Source organism: Pan troglodytes, chromosome 11 (assembly GCF_028858775.2).
Source record: "Pan troglodytes isolate AG18354 chromosome 11, NHGRI_mPanTro3-v2.0_pri, whole genome shotgun sequence".
Lineage (NCBI taxonomy): Eukaryota > Metazoa > Chordata > Mammalia > Primates > Hominidae > Pan > Pan troglodytes.
This window is the reverse complement of record NC_072409.2, coordinates 101,216,196-101,233,051: the sequence shown is the minus strand read 5'-3', so window position 1 is coordinate 101,233,051 and position 16,856 is coordinate 101,216,196. Positions and strand designations below refer to the sequence as shown.

Here is a 16,856-nt window from a genome sequence, read left to right as displayed (position 1 = left end):
ATTGGTAATTTTTTTCTACCTTTATGAAAAACACAATAAATGTAATTTACAAAAGAACTGCTGAAGTAAGAACATTATTTTATTATTTACCTTTAGAGAAGTTTGTTATACTGCTGGAATTTTACTAAAGATTTGCCCTTAAAACCAATTATTCCAGTTACAGCCTCAAGGCTTTTGTTGTTTTTTTTTTGCCCAGCAATGACCTCCTTCATCTCCCCATTTGGTTAATCTCTATCTCACCTATGAAGTCCACCATGAGCCTCATTCCCTACACTACAGCACTTCTCAGACCTTATGGCCACAGAAGTTTTGCACTGCACAACTCCACAGGATATCGTTTACATAGACTATGATGTGAGTGTTGCCTCCTGGAGTTATGCAATTAGGCAGCAATGATTAAAACCACCTGGGAAGAAATTTTTTTAAACAAAATGCTATTGCCATTGACACCTATGAGGAAACAGTTTGTATGAGACCAACGCTCACACCAAAAACACTATTAAAAGCCAGATAAAATCCAATTAATTAATAAATACACAGCTGTTTAAAGATACTGGCAAGTAGCCAAACTCCCCAGAACTTAAGAGGCCAAAATCTCAGAGAAAGTAGACAGGCGTTAAGGTGAGCCATATATTCTGCACTGCTTTTTATCTGAAAGTACCTGTCAATTCACATTCAGTACTGAATGAAAAGTCAAGTAGAACCGGAGACTCAGAACATCCTGCAAAATCTCCAAGGCCAGGAAAACAGTAACTGTAGGGCACAATCCACAATAAACACCTCAGTTTTTCAGCTGAGACCCTGAAGGACTATACTATTGGAATAAAGGCAAATTGAAACTAGTCTTTCACAAAAACAAATCTAGCAATCAAGATTCCTTACAAAATACCAATAAATGCAATAAATGGCATCTTTCCAAAAACTACTATATTAAGACCAATGTTCTGTTATTTAGCATTAGAAATTCTTGTTATACAAACCCCTGATTGGATAAAAATGAGCCTTCTCTTATATCCTATCAAAAAAAAAAAGAGTAAATCAAATCTGAGGAAAGAATACAATCACATTTTCTACAATTTGTCATGCAAAATGCTCAGTATTCTAACTTATACATGTCAGAAGACAGGGCCAAATATCTGGAAATTGAGAAGAAAAAAGAGTCAACAGAAACGGACCCACAAGGGGATCTCAAAGTTAAAGTTATCAAACACAGACATTAAAAACTGTGATTAACACGTTTAAAAAAACAAATGACAAAATAGATGATTTCACCACAGAAATTATCAATGAAAGAAAGTATCAAATGGAAATTCTAAAAGTGAAAAATATAATAACTGAATTAAGAACTCATTAGAAGGATTTAAGGGTAGGTTAGACATGGCAGAAGAGGTGATTAGTAAACCAGAGGATAAATTAATAGGAAATATCCAGAATGAAGCACAGAGGGGGAATAAAAAAGGAAAGTTAAGAAATAAATTCAGAACATATGCAGCACAATGAGACTTCACGTACATGTAAGTAGAATCCCAGAACTGCAGGAGAAAAAATTGAGCAGAGGTAATATTCGAAGTGATAAAGGCCAAGAAATTTCCAAAACTTAAGAATGACATCAGGCCACAGATTCAAAGTTACATAAACTCTCCAACAGAAAAAAGTGCAAAGAAAACAATACCAAAGCACATCATAGAATCACAGAATAATTGCTAAAATACAAAGACCAAAAGAAATCATAAAAACAGCGAAAGAAAAACATATTTCACTGGAGTAACAGTAAGACCAACAACTGACTTTACAACAGAAATGATGGAAACCATAAGACAATGGAATAACATCTTTTAAAAACTGAACGAAAGTAACCACCAATCTACAATTCTGTGCCAAACAATAAATCCTTCAAAAATGAAGGAGAAATAAAAGCATCTTCAGGGAACCAACATTGAGAGAATTTGTTCCAACAGACTTGCACTAAAAGCAGAAAAAATAAGCCTAGAGGAGGCTCAGACATAAAGAGTACTAGAAAAAGCACCAATATGTAGATAACTCAAAGCGAATACTGACTATAGGTAACACATAACTTGTATAACAATATAACACATAATGTATATGTAAAAACAATAATGTCTTGTTATCACGTGATTTTTTTCTACATCTACCTTCTACCCCAAAATATGAAAAATGATGATGACAGAGAGTGTTCCAAGACCACTGCTTTCATTAGGTGCACAATGGTAAAGTACTAACTTATATTATACTTCAAAAAAATCAGAATAATGTTTTCACTTTTGGGAAAACTATAAAAAGAGTAAAAGAAAAAGCCATTAGAAATAGAAAATTGGAATTTTTTTAAATTAGAAATTCCAAAACAGGAAAGAAAAGGAGAAAAATGGGAACACAGAACAGATGAAGTCAAATAATAAATAGGAAAATGACAAAATACCAGTTATACTAAGTAAATATTTACTAAATGTTTCATATTAAAAGATAATTTTTAAATAATGAAATATCTGCTGTCTATAAGACACATTATGAGACACAGTAATCAAGATAGGTTGAAAGTATTAAAGACAGAAAAAGATATACCATGAAAACACTAACTAAAAGACAACTGATATAGTTAAACTAATAACAGAAAAAAAATCTGAAGGCAAGAATCATTACTAAGAATAAAGAGGCATATTTTATAATGATACAAGAATCAATCCACCAAAAAGATATAACGAAATTTGGATGTGTCTATAATGTAGCTTCAAACTCTCAACTTCTAAATCAATGAAATGACTGGAATTCATTTCAATGTATATTGACTAACTACTGAACATTCATTTGCTTCAGATCATTGGAATATTTAGAGCTACATAGATTATAAAATACTTTCTTCAAGTTTAGTTATAATTCTGGTCCTAGAATTTAGCTTTACTCTATTAAACTTAAGTAGGTTAGAACAGTGCTAATAAACATTCAATTTTATGTATTTAAATTTGTCTGTCTTTTTCTTACAATGGGAAATACTGTGGTAAAGCTCTTCTCTCCATATGCCTAACTTGATAATATGTATGAATTACTTCATTCATTGAGATAACATATCATAAACAAAACTAAAACAATGAGATAATATATCATAAACAAATTACTCGATTCCTCAATAGGAAGCAAAATGGTCCTGGAAATTTCATAACATAATCTGAGTTTTCATTTCATTACTGCTAATATGGTGGTAATTATAAAAGTACACCCTTGATACAACAAGGAAACTATAAGACTTAGGCTAAGAGAACGATTTCTGCTCAGCACTACTAGACACAAATAACTGTCAGATCCCTAGAATTATTTATAATGTACTGCTTCATTCCTAAAGTAGCTTTCTAACAACCAAAATAATGATTTGATTTTCATTTGCTAAAATGCTACTAACATATTATTATGATTTTTATTTAAAAGAATCACCTGCTTGCATCTACAATTGATGGCTCTAAGGAAAATCTGGTTTGACTTTTCAAAACCCACTTTTTATACTCACTTTTTATATACTTTCTTCTTCCTGATATTTTTAATCTCTTAATAAACATTTACTATGCTGCTGATCTTTTTCCAACATTCATTATGCATGTAAATATATACATATATGTAGTATATTCAAATATAACCCATAATCCATTTCTCCATTTTAAAAAAAGGGGACTGTCTAATTGCCATTAATTTCTCCAGTTTCTACCTTTCATTTGGAAAAGAAAATTAGTCTGTAATTTCAAACGTCTTAATCCTTCATTTGATTATTGGAATTTCCTTAGTTGGTCATCAATCTTCCAGTAATAAATGGTTACTGTAAAACGGTCTCTAAAATTTTCATGAAAATGAATAGGCCAAAGAAAAATTGTTTCCTCCCTCTGAGAGTTTTCACTAAAATCAAATGTAACATAAATTGAATGTCTATTATATACCAGCTAAGTTTACATATATTATTTCATTTAATCTCATTATTAATCACATTTTCAGTGGAAGAAAATTACCATTCAGAGAGGTTAAACAATGTGTCAAAACTTATGCATGTAATAAGAAAAAACAGGCTTTAATCCTAGATGTGTCTGTTTACAAAGACAAGATCTTTCCACTACCAGAGGCTGGCAAAGTTACTATAAAGAGCCAGACAGTTAATATTTTAGGCTTTACAGACCATACAGTCTCTGCCACAGCTATTCAGTTCTGCTCTTATAAAACAAAAGCAGCCATAGACAATATATAAACAAAAGAAAGTAGCTGTTTTCCAGTAAAACTTTTTTTAACAAAAACAGGCAGAGGGCTGAATTTAAACCAAGGCCCATAGTTTGCCAATACTGCACTATACTACAATGCGTTCGTTACCTCCTAGCCTGTCTTTGTTTTTCATTAACACCACTAAACTCTACTTCTCTGTCACTTAAAAAAATTATTACCTTAATCCTGCTGAGGAATTTTATTTTAATGCTTTTCTTATTAGGCTCAATTATTTGAAACAGATTACTCCAGGGAATATGTACATTCTTTTACATGATCTAACTTTAATGCCAATTATATCAGAAATTTATCTATAAATAAGATGAAACATTTCTAAAACTATAGTCCTAGCATGCATTATATTCTCAGTGGATAACTTTTAAAGCATCCTGCAAATTCATGATATCATTACTGATGAAAGGCAGGGAGAAAAAAAGTTCTCTTTCTCAAGAACATAACTATTTGAGAACCTTTAAAAATTACATTCTGCATTTTTATTCCTGAAAAGAAACAAGAACATTTTGTCTTTGTTTTTCATTATTTTAGATATTTTTAAACCAAGACACATGTATTGAAAGATTCAACGTGTTGCTTTCTAAGCTCAACACTAATAAATAACCATAAATGAATTTCATTAAAAGGAAATGTCAGACTAGGGCCCACTTTCTCAATCCCAATATAGTTCAAAATTCACCAATTTGGGAGTTTCCAATCTTTTGTTGTTTTGTTTCCAATCTTTTGTACTTAAAGGAACCACATGTTAATAATTGTATGCTACAACTGCTCTAATGTTAGTGGATATAAACATTTCTTACCAAATTACGCTTTTTCAGTGGAAGAAAATAGTAATAGTGGCAGAAAGAAAACATCAGTGCGTAGCAAGTAAGAAGTTCAGTGTAGAAACACAACTGCAGAAAGAGCCAATGATTATCTTCACCAACACAATTGTTAATCCTAAAGAAAAAAAATGAAAAAGAAACAATATTTTAAATTTCAAGAAGTTCACCTCAGGATCAGTAAGACTAAATTAAAAACAAATAATATCACATATGCTTAACTTCATGGAGACATGCTATGGCCACTTGAAGGTAAAAACAAACTATACAGAGAAAACTATAAATATACCATCTTATATTTGTAAAGCACTTCACAAAGGAAGTCCACATATGTGATCCCCCTTCAACTCATAACAACTTAGCGAGACAGGAAGAGCAGACGGTAGTCTCCTGTGTCACTGATATGGAAACAGGGAACGAAGGAGCTAAGCCTCTGGCCAGAGGATGTAGAGTTAGAAGACATAGGGGCCAAGAGAGCAAGAACCCTGCTTCCCTGTATATTGCTCTTCCTTTAGGGCATTCTAGCTGTGAAAAGCAATCTGAATGCCCTGAAGTAAAACAGCTGAAACATACCACTCTGACATAACTGCTAAGCATTCGCTTTTCATTGTAAAAATCTACCCCCGGTTGCTGAAAATAAAAATGTATTCAAAACTATTTATAAATACATACAGCTATACTTCCACCAATACAACAGTGAACCCTAACCAGGAAAGAGGATTAATGTTACAATAAAAAATTTTCAAGACTAATTTAAGCTGAATATTTTATTGTTCCAAATTTATTGTATCCAAATTGTCAAAGTATCCTAAAATTCCAGCAAAAAACCCTAGTTCAAGACTACAAATGACTTTGCACAAACGTTTTCATTTCAAAGTAGTATTATACTGTCACTGAAAAAGAAACGATGTAACAGGTTTCGGTCCTAACTTAAATCGCTCTTTTGAACTTTGTCATTAAACCATTTTTTAAAGTCAAATACAGACCTGAACTGAAAAACCTTAGAGAGGCATTTCTTAAGACTTAACAGTGCATGTTTTGTAAACAAGAAAATCTACTGTGCTTTGTTATTTGCAAGCAGGATTATAAGAGAAGCGTGCTTATGTATTAATATACACTCAAAAGTGCTCTTCAACAGCTGCCGATTGAAAGATGACTTACCATTGTTCCATCTTTCCTGTCCCCAGGAAGTTTGAGAAACAATGTCTATGATCACAGCATTCTTCTTAACCAGAACAGCTTTAAGAAGCACTAAGGTATTCAATCTATATGAGTTCTTTTTGTAACATCTGCACTACTTAGAAAGAATGATCAGGCCAGGCACGGTGACTCAAGCCTGTAATCCCAGAACTTTGGGAGGCCGAGGGAAGCAGATCACCTGAGGATGGGAGTTTGAGACCAGCCTGGCCAACATGGTGAAAACCCGTCTCTGCTAAAAATACAAAAATTAGCCAAGCATGGTGGCATGCACCTGTAATCCCAGCTACTCGGGAGGCTAAGGCAGGAGAATCACTTGAGGCCAGGAGGCAGAGGTTGCAGTGAGGCAGAGGTTGAGATCATGCCACTGCACTCCAGCCTGGGCAACAGAGTAAGACTCCATCTCAAAAAACAAAAAAAAAAAAGCAAAAAAAAAAAAAGAATGATCAGAGCCACAAATACAGAAAACCTTGAGGCAACGTGAGAATTGACCTCCAAACCTAAAAATGTGTTAGGCAGTTAAGCAGTGCAATTTCTGAAAACATCAAAAATTTTCCTTGCTTCCAATTTACACTGTACATTTCCCCTGCTCTCTGAACATTTCAGCAGTGCTCTATCAGGAAATTCAATGATAAAAATTCCTGAATCTCTTTAGGTCCCTTGTCTACTCTCCTTTCTGATCCTCTAATCCTTTGTACTTCCCCCTCACTGCTACCAACTTCTGAAAAGTTGACTAAAACTATGGAAGCAAGAGGCCTAGAAAGAGAAATCACCCCAACGTTAGAATTAAGGTTAAACAGCACCTTATTTGGTCACCAATAAGTGAGTCTTTCCTAGTTCTTTTTTACTACTGCGTTCGTTTGAAAAAAAAAGCATCAATATCCACTTCCATCATGAACATTTGTATTTTAGTGAATAAGAAACTCTACAATAAGAAGCGCTTAAAAACTGAGCTTTTCTGTATGATCAGCAATTATCTGAATACATGTTTCACGTAGCTTTCTAAAAATCTATTACTATTGTGATAGCAAACAGATCACTGAGCTTAAGAAAATTACTTGGGAATTAATCTTTATTCCCAAGTAATTCCCAAATAATTATTTATGTTTAAATTCAAGGCACAGTTTTGAATATCAACTATATGTCATACACTACTCTATCTTGTTGACAGATTTAGAAATTTTTAAAATTTTTATGTAGTAACAAAATTCTTTTATCGAAAATGCTCTTACTTTTTCCTATTTCAGGAAATTATCTTCTATTTAAACAGTCTATGCAAAAAAACAAATTTCCACCAGAAGTTTGCTGATTAACTGTGCTATCAAAATAAGTTATCAAAAATAAAGAAAACTCTAAATAGACTAACATTAGAAAAAGCTAAACTCCACTTGAATCAATTTTAAATAAAAGCAATTATAAATTAAGAGGCTCATTATGTAAATTTGCATATATGCATGTATGTGTATACAAACATAAATACTACATATATGTATACAGATACATTTGTCAAATTCTACACTATACCAGTTTAAATATTTATACAGAGAGCCAATGCTAAGAAAACAGAATTAAATACAATATCTTGTTCACAGATTTTTGTGACAGCTTTAAAATGAGATACAATACAGAATTCACGCAGCATTTGTTTTCAAAGATTATATTTCTCAACTGAACATTTTCTTTAAATATTACAAGAGAGCCCCCTATTGACCAAAACTGTTAGCAGTTCTGCAGAATCAGCTAATTATCACTCACATACTTCCAACATGTACATAATGGTAGTAGCTATATCCAACACATAATGCTTAAAAAGCTTTAAGGGGTAAGGAAGAGGTTATCAGGGTGTCTGAAATGTTATTAATTAAACAAATGAAAAGGGGATATAAACATTCGGATGCATATGGTTTATTACAATTAGAAATAGCTACCATTTAAGTACATCCTACTTGTCAGATATTGTATTAAATGTTTTATATACATTGCCTCATTTAATACAACCACCTTAATCCTTTTGTATATCAGGCTGCAGTTAATTCTTACTTTTTTGGCTCAAATCTCTCCCTGTTAGAAAAGATAGGATTTCTGTGGAAAAATGACTTTGGGAGTTGATAGAACCATATAATCTAAATAAAGATATCCTTATTAAGATATTGTAAAACTATATAACTTTAACATAACTTTTGTTTAAAGCTGCCAAGTTGTAAGATTTACATTTTATTACCCACCCCTCTTTTCTTGGCTAGAAGTGAATTATTCTTACCATGGACAGTGATGATCCATTCTCCTCACACAGTGGCCGCAGCGGCTACAGTGATGGGAACGCTTTGGTCTCATCAAATTACACTTGTTACATAATTCCCAGAACTCCCTTTCTAAAGAAAGAAATTAAAATCCATTTAATGAAGGCAAGTGGGTAATGCTGAAATTTACCAACAGTTGTTTAGAAGATTTTATAGGAAGCCTTCAACATAAAACTCTAAGAGATTTTTCTTCTAAGCCTTTGGTGTAAATGTGTTTGCCATAAATGCTGCTGTTCTATTCTACATATGTCTTATTTTGTGTGTTTCTAATTTAAAAGACTACAAAAATAAGACACTATTGTTATAGTCAAAGTAAGAGACAGAAAACAATGTATTTGGATTCTGGGTATACTGTGAGAATATAAGTAAAATCCAATGACAAAACCCTAGAGCCCAACCAAATTATTATACTAAAACAATTTTATTTAAACAAATTGATTTCTAGAAATTTCATTTTCTAAAGGCTCTAAAGAAGAAATAATGCTGACCCTGGTTTCAATTGATTAGTAAACTGAAATCAACCCTATAAACTCATCCGAAAAACAGATGGCATTTCCCTCCACATACACTTTCCCTGAATCATTTAATTTTAAAAAACATCAGTAGATTCATTTAAGAGTGTGTATGGGACAGGTTAGAGAAGGATGTCATATGGGTTTGGGAGGTATCAGAATAGTTTCAGTAGTGAAAAATGTTATAAGATAACTACTATTTTTAATGAAAATAAAGGAGTTCTTCAGAAAACACTGAACTACCACCAACTAGCAATTTCCTCTAATCTGGAGTGAAACAGCACACGATTAAGCTCTGTGCCAAAAACACGAAGTTTGCATAAGAGAAAAGGCTTTTGTTTTCATTAAAAACTGTCCTAATTAGGTCCGCGAAAACTATGGAAGAGTCATCTTCCTAGAAAAGACAATTGCCTTATTATACAAAAATGTATCTTTTAAATATATTGGAATGGAATTTTTCTTTTACAAAATTCTTTCAATTTTCATCATCTGTGTTTATACTATCCCATAACCTCATTAAAAGTATGCACATAGTAAGATTAGCCTAACTCCTATACTCAGATTGAATTTTAGTATACGAAGAGTAGGACCCTAGCACATACTAGGTAGTCACTAAATGCTTGCTGACGTATGAAAAGTCTAAAATCACAAAATGAAAGATTCTAAATAAAAGTGAAAGATAATAGTAGACAATATTCAATTTTCTTTTTTTTTTCAGATTACGGATTTTTTTTTTTACCAATATTGATATTTTTATTTCTTTTTTTTTTTCTTTTTTTTCTTTTTTTTTAAGATTCTCTGTTTGAATTCCATTACTTTAGTTGAATGGTCGGGAGCAACATCAACATGCTGGACTTTTATATAGTAAAGCGTTGGGAAAACATTCCCACTACACACATCTCTGAAGAAACAAAGTATGAATAAAACCTACATCAAATTAATTGTTCCAATAATATGAAAGTTGAGAAATTATCTCTTATACTTGAAATCTTATTTTAAAAGAAAATACTTTTTCATCTCTTACAGTTATTTTAATGAAAATAAATCATGCAAGAGCAACAGTACTAAAGCTTAATTTACACAGTTAAACTAGTACTATTTACCTCTAAGTGAAATAAAAACTCATTTAATCTATAGCATATTACAATGTCACAAGCATATCATATTCCACTCCCCTACTTAGCTCAATGCTCCCAAACATCCCCATGTTAAAACTTTGAATTCACACATTGCAAGGAATATAGACAGGAAGGAGGCACTCCACAATGAGCCAATTTTCACTAAAAGGCGATATAAAAATTTGTTTTTATCAGCCACTTAAAACATAAACACGGTGTATTCATTATTGGTAATTTCTGAGAAATCAGCATATAATATCCTAGAGAATAAATTCTTCATTTTATATCTAAAATGTATTCTCAGAAGAGAGCACTTGGCAATAGTTAGAGAAAGCCTACAATTTTGTAATCTAGACCACAGATACAAACTACAGTCTGCAGGCAAATCCAGTCTACCACCTGTTTCTGTATGACCTATGAGCTAAGAATAATTTTTACAATTTTAAATTATTGAAAATAACAATTTGTGACATGTAAAATCATAAAATTCAAATTTCTGGGTCCATAAACAAAGTTTGATGTACCCATCATTTACATATTGTCTATGGCTGCTTTTGTATTTCAGTGGCAGAGCTGAGGAGTTGTAATAGAGACTGTATGGCCCATAAAGCTGAAAATATTTACTATGGGCCTTTATAGTAAAGAAGAATTTATTTGCTAATCTATGGTCTGGACCATAAATTGATTTAAAGAAAGAACTTGAGTCATTCCTTTGATAACATGAAGATATTACATAAGTATCTAAAATGAGAAATACCTGTAAAAACTCACAGTTTCACATATCTATATGAACACATACATATCTATATGTTTAGGGAACAAAGGAGAAATCACTATCGTAAGAAATCTAAAATTTAATTGATCATCTAGAAGGTGCTTTTGCCTTGTGTAGCAAGAAAAAAAATCCATCCATCTTAACACACCCTACATATCTCTAAAGCCCTTCTTAGTCATTTCCCTTTCCTTCCTTTACTCATGTCCACAAAGGATCTTGGCGACTGATACATTCTGATGTCTAGTGATTTTTGTACTAGCCATGTAATAATGCTTTTAAGAAGACTATGAGAAAAAGAATTCAACTGAAAATTTATGATAGCTTTAAAAAATTAAAAGCTAACAGATACATTTTTAAGGGAGAGAAAAATCAAAATATAAAACAAAACCAAAAAAAAGGCAAACTCCATGACTGAGGCTGTTTAATGTGAGTAAATACATCATTTTGTTTAACCTGGAGATTTATTAATGCTGTGAATGCTTGAATGAATATAATGCAATGCTTGGTTTGTTTGACCCTCAGAAAGGAAGGAATCACCTTCTACATGAGTCTTTTAAAAGACTCTCATTTTAAGGGACTCTCACTCAACTAATACATTTAAAATCACTATGTAATGCTTTGAGAAGAAAAACATTACTTGAAATTACCTAAATCAATACAAACTTTGGGTCCTAACAGAGATTCCCTAACAAGAATCAGTTGTCAATGTAGGAAATAAATGTCAGTAAGTCTCTCACAGACCACCTTTAAAAAGCAATGTAAGAGGGAGGATCAAACTAAAACTATGAGTGAATACATGACCCTGATTACTGAATACAGGAATCCTTATAGCTTGGGGTAAATTTTTGAGAGACTGCATCAAAACAGGACGCATTTTTTTTAACTTGAAAGAATTTCCACTGTAATGCTATGTCAAAAAACATGGCTCTAGTAATGACAAAACCACGTCGAACATTCAAGTGAAAAACTCGATTAAAATGTTCTAAAGTTGATTGCAGTGATGGTTACACAAATGTGGGTATACAAAAACCCATAGAATTGTACACTCTGGGTAAATTATATGGCATGTAAATTATACTCAATAAACCATTTTTAAACATAGTTAAGAACTTGAATAAAATTTCATAAAATGTGAAAGTGATAAAAATATTTCTAACTGAAGGTGTTCATTTTGTTTTATTTCAAATACACACATGAACAATTCAAGTAATATAAACAAACATGTAACTATTTCATTTCACTGTTTCATCTATATGCTCAAAAGTTTATAAAGTCAAATTCTGGGAATCTTCTCATGGGAAAATGGAACATTTCCTTATATTCAAATTGCCTCATATTTAGTGGGTCACATATATACTGAAGTCATTGTGTTTTTAAAAAGCAGAAACGCATGTAAAATACTTCAGAGTAATTCAATAAAAAAATAGTTAAAATCACCAAAGTATTAGGACTTCAAGATGCCTTTTTTGAAGAATTCAGTTATATGAAACTGCTCAACCTTTAAACATTCCTGAATAAATGTCACTATTCTATAGTTTCAACTCTCTAGGCATTCAATATTATCTTTCACTGTTAAAATTTTGTATTTTTTTTTACTAAATTAAAATCATATTTACAAAAGAATCAGGTAACCAGCACCAAAAAGTACATTATGATTTAAGTTTTCCCCAGATTCATAACAAAGGTGAATAAAAAGCTAAAATTATCTCTGTACATAGATCCATGGTAATAAGATGACAGAGACTAGGTTCTGGGTCTTTGGGCTGGATCGCACACCAACAACCAGATGTTTAATCCAGGAAGGACAATCTATGCTCCTGACCACCCAGCCTACCTACCTCATACAATTACCATGAGGATCATATGATATGTGATACGGATGCCAAGAGATGGGGTGTGGTGAAACTGCCGGGGTGCAGGGGGAGCAGGGTTGCAATTTTAAGTAGAGAAGTTTGGAAAAGACACATAGAAGCAAAGACATCAAAGTGGTGTTAGATGACATTTATAACCAATATATATTAAAGGCAATAAAATATGTAAATAAAGACAGTAATTCTGGCATCAGCAAAACTGATAAATCCAGAGTACCATACCTCCATGTGGGATCTTGGGGTTCTCAGGGAGTCTTCCTGGATCAGTTATGGAGGCCCTCACTAAGGCAACCAGACAGAATATGGAAATGCCATAGAATACTTTAAAATAAATAAATTAAATAAATTAGTCACTTACCCTTCAAAACATTTTATCAACAATCATATTTAAAGTTTAAAATGTATATTTTAACAAACACCATCAGGAGAAAAAATTTCAAAAGATTAAAAAATAAATAATTGATTTCACTCACCAAATAACACTGTCAGGAGGACTATCTTAAATAGTCCTAATTTTAATCATTACTAATTTTAATTATTATTTTACATGATAGTAACTCAAAGTTCTTATAAATCAGATCCCTTAATAACAGGGACTTCCTATTAATAATGGCATAAATGAATAGGCTCCCGTTTAATTACTACATGTTCTATATTTGAAAGGATCAAAATACCATTTTAAATTCTACAACTAAACTTTTTCATTAACTAACTGGGTATCTTCAATATTACTCTGAATTAGTGATGTTCAACTGTCCCTTTTGATGGATCTTAAAATGATTAGTTTGAGAATTAAGACTTAGAAACTTTTTAATTTTAAAATTAATAACCAGAAAACAAAAATAGTAAGGGAAAATAGATTTGGCCACCATAATTCTACATTTTTAAATTAGTAAGAATAGAGAAATTCTGTTGGGGCGATAAAAAAAAAAAACATACTGTACATGTAAAAGGAATAGTCTGAGTGCTCAATCCAGGACTGACTGCATAGTACTGGTCAGTTTTATCATATATATATGAAATTTCCCATGGTTCGTGTGAGGTCAAAATGAGGTAATGTGCATGAAAACTGTAAATGCCATGTACATATAAAATATATAATTTCAATTTATTTTAATCATAAGCAAGCCATCATCAATTGACTAATAACTATCCAGAAGTTCCAAGTGTTATCATAATCAACTTCGTAATCAATACTTTTCTTATGAAATTCTCACTTCTCAGTAATGTATACTGTCTCTATTCTTAAAACATCTACATTTGTAATTAGGTACAAAACAGCAATTAATAAAAATACAGAGAGACATGCAAGTTATCACTACTGTGTCAGTTTTCTATTTTTAACAAAATGGTCTTCATGCACTTTGCAGTTAAAAATGGAGATATCACTTTTATCTAACTGCAAATCTATAAAGGCCATTATTTCCATAAGTTCATAAATTAGTAAATAACTGAATATTCACAGCACTGCTAAAATACTAAATATATGAAAAGGAAAGTTATCATAGTGGCACTACACCCCAAAAACGTTTACAATGAGAAAAATAATTATACGATAAAATAAAGATCAAGAAACTTACTTATTATTAATATGCCTGGAATATGTCCTTCTTCATAGTGAGGAAAGAGGACAATTTTGGGAATTAAAACAATATTGTATAACCAAACAAAGACAATCAAACCCATGCAGCACCAACCATGTGGGTCAACAACAAAGTGAATCCGGAGACCCATTTTGCAATCTTATAACTGCCTGCTAACCCACAAGGAAGGATGATCCTAAGGAGAAGGAACAAAGAAAATAATTACTTACATAGAAAAATCTGACTAAAACCTGTATTTCTGGCAACTTTTATAAAATGACATTGAGTTTTCTTTGCATATTTGATATTTTCTTTCTGTAGTTGATATATTCATTGATATTTCTTTGTATATATATTTTTACAATAAACACTTGGGAAAACAAACAGAAGTTTCAGGATATTCAAATTTTATCATAAGATTCAAATAATTTCAATGTTTCATTATGAATTGCTATCACAGGTATAAACTGGAATCATCTACTGAATTTAAAACACAAGTTTGTCCTTAACCCAGCAACTTCCTGTGTAAACCCAAAAGAAATGAATACACGGGTCCACCGAAAGATTATGTACAAAAATTTTTAGTAGCTTTAATCAGAAGACTGATGGTCACACAAGTCAAAACAGTGGTTACCTTGTGGTTGCAGGGGTGTATATTAACTGAAAAGGAACATGAGAGAACCAGGGGTTGGGAAACGTTCCATATCTTGACCTGGGTGGTACCTTATGTGTATCTACGTATGTAAACATTCACTGAGCTGTATACTTCAGATTTGTGCACTCTAGTTTAATTTTAAACTACAATAAAACATTTTTTAAGTATTTTGAAAAATGACAATAAAAAGTGAAAATTAATTACAAATTGCCAAAAATACTAAAATTCATAGAATGAAGCCCAACAGATATTATGATCAATTGAAGAAGACTCCTGTTTAAATGAGGCTTTTTTTAGTTGAGTGTTAACAATATGCCAACAGATCTCTCAATAAGACACTTAAGGACTTAAAATACTTCTATATAAATATGGTACCAAAAAAGTGACTAAAAATACATCCATACTTTGGTAGATATAACTTCCAAGGATGAAATAATAAATTGCTGTATAAAGTCTAGGGGGTACCTTTTACGTAAAATATAATGGTATAATAATAAACTAGGACAACGGTTCTCTAGCCTGTAAGAAAACCAAAAACACCTGGGGAGCTTTTTAAAAATACATATTCCCAGACCCCATTCTACATCTACTGAATCATAATTCTTCATAAAACTCAAAAAACAATAAAATGTTGTAAAATGCTCTGCAAGAGTCTGAAAACAGCTGACTGGTGTCTAGGAACCACTGACCCAGGAGCTTCACTAACACTTCAATGTTACCACAATGAGTTGAACTCACTTAGTTCAACAAATATTCACTGAGCCTCCACTACACACCCATCACTTGCTAGACACTGCAGATACAATGATGAAGAAGACATGGTCTTTGCTTAAAGGAACAGTCTAATGGGAAAAAGAATCAGAAAAAAGATTTAATATAATATGGTTAGTTCCAGATTTGAAAACAAAATGTTAGTAGGGGCACAGAGATGGGACCAGTTAAACGAGGATTCAAGTAAGACTTACTGTAAGAAGTGAAACCTGAATTCAGTCTTAGAAGGTTAGTAAAAGTTATCTAAGCAATGAAAAGTGACAAGAATACTGCAAACAGAAGGAATAGGAGGAGCAAGAGTAGAAATTGTGGGAGGTATTACAACCTGCCATCACAAATCATAAAACTTTCTGTGGAGAGTGAGTGCTAAGAAATATGGGCCTATATCATGAAGGACATAAAGATGCCATGTTAGAATGCTAAGACTGAATGGCAATGGAAAGCTATTGAAGCAGGGGATTAACATGACGAAATGTGTACTGTGAATAAATTACTGAAGCTCTGGTGTGAATGATAAAATTAAAGACAGAGGTCCATTAGGCTAAGAGAAGGCAAAAGCCAAAATTAGGTTTGCAGAAAGGAGCAACTGCTAGAATCGAACCAGTGTGTTTCTCTGGTTGATTAGATATTAGGGGTTACCGGGGAAAGTGTCGAGGGTGATTCCCAGATTTTCAGCCTATATCCCAGTCTACTTCATTCTAAGAACAATTCATAATCAATTGAAAAGCCTCAGGGCACCATCCCTTAGAGGCCTTGCCAATGTTCTTCAAAGCTATAAAGCTACTGAAACAAAGAAAAAGAGATTAAGGAATACTTGATTTTAAAGGAATACCCCTAGTTTCTCATCCCTAGATCCTGCAAATATTGGGGCAGCAGAAAAAAAACAAAAAACAAAACAAAAAAAGAACTCAAATGTAATACCACTCAATAGTTTAAATCAGATATGTTCTAACTTGTGTATGAATTCTAAAATAGAAATAGTGCCCA

General features: G+C 32.2%; 1 protein-coding gene across 28 annotated transcripts in view; it reads right to left on the bottom strand.

Annotated features, from left to right (window-relative positions):
- Positions 1-16,856, bottom strand: part of ZDHHC21 (zinc finger DHHC-type palmitoyltransferase 21) — a 132,166-nt gene that overhangs the window by 98,318 nt on the left and 16,992 nt on the right. For 26 of the 28 annotated variants that reach the window (XR_010148756.1, XR_010148754.1, XR_001720669.4 and 23 more), the window contains 4 exons: positions 14,441-14,639; positions 13,083-13,181; positions 8,545-8,656; positions 5,067-5,205 (listed from right to left, as the gene is read on the bottom strand). Coding sequence is in view for 19 of the 28 variants with exons in the window: in XM_063787973.1 (XP_063644043.1) it covers positions 5,067-5,205; positions 8,545-8,656; positions 13,083-13,181; positions 14,441-14,594 (504 nt within the window). In the remaining 9 variants the exon portion in view is untranslated. The remainder of the gene's footprint in view (positions 1-5,066; positions 5,206-8,544; positions 8,657-13,082; positions 13,182-14,440; positions 14,640-16,856) is intronic. The other 2 variants (XM_063787977.1, XM_063787976.1) reach the window with 1 other exon arrangement.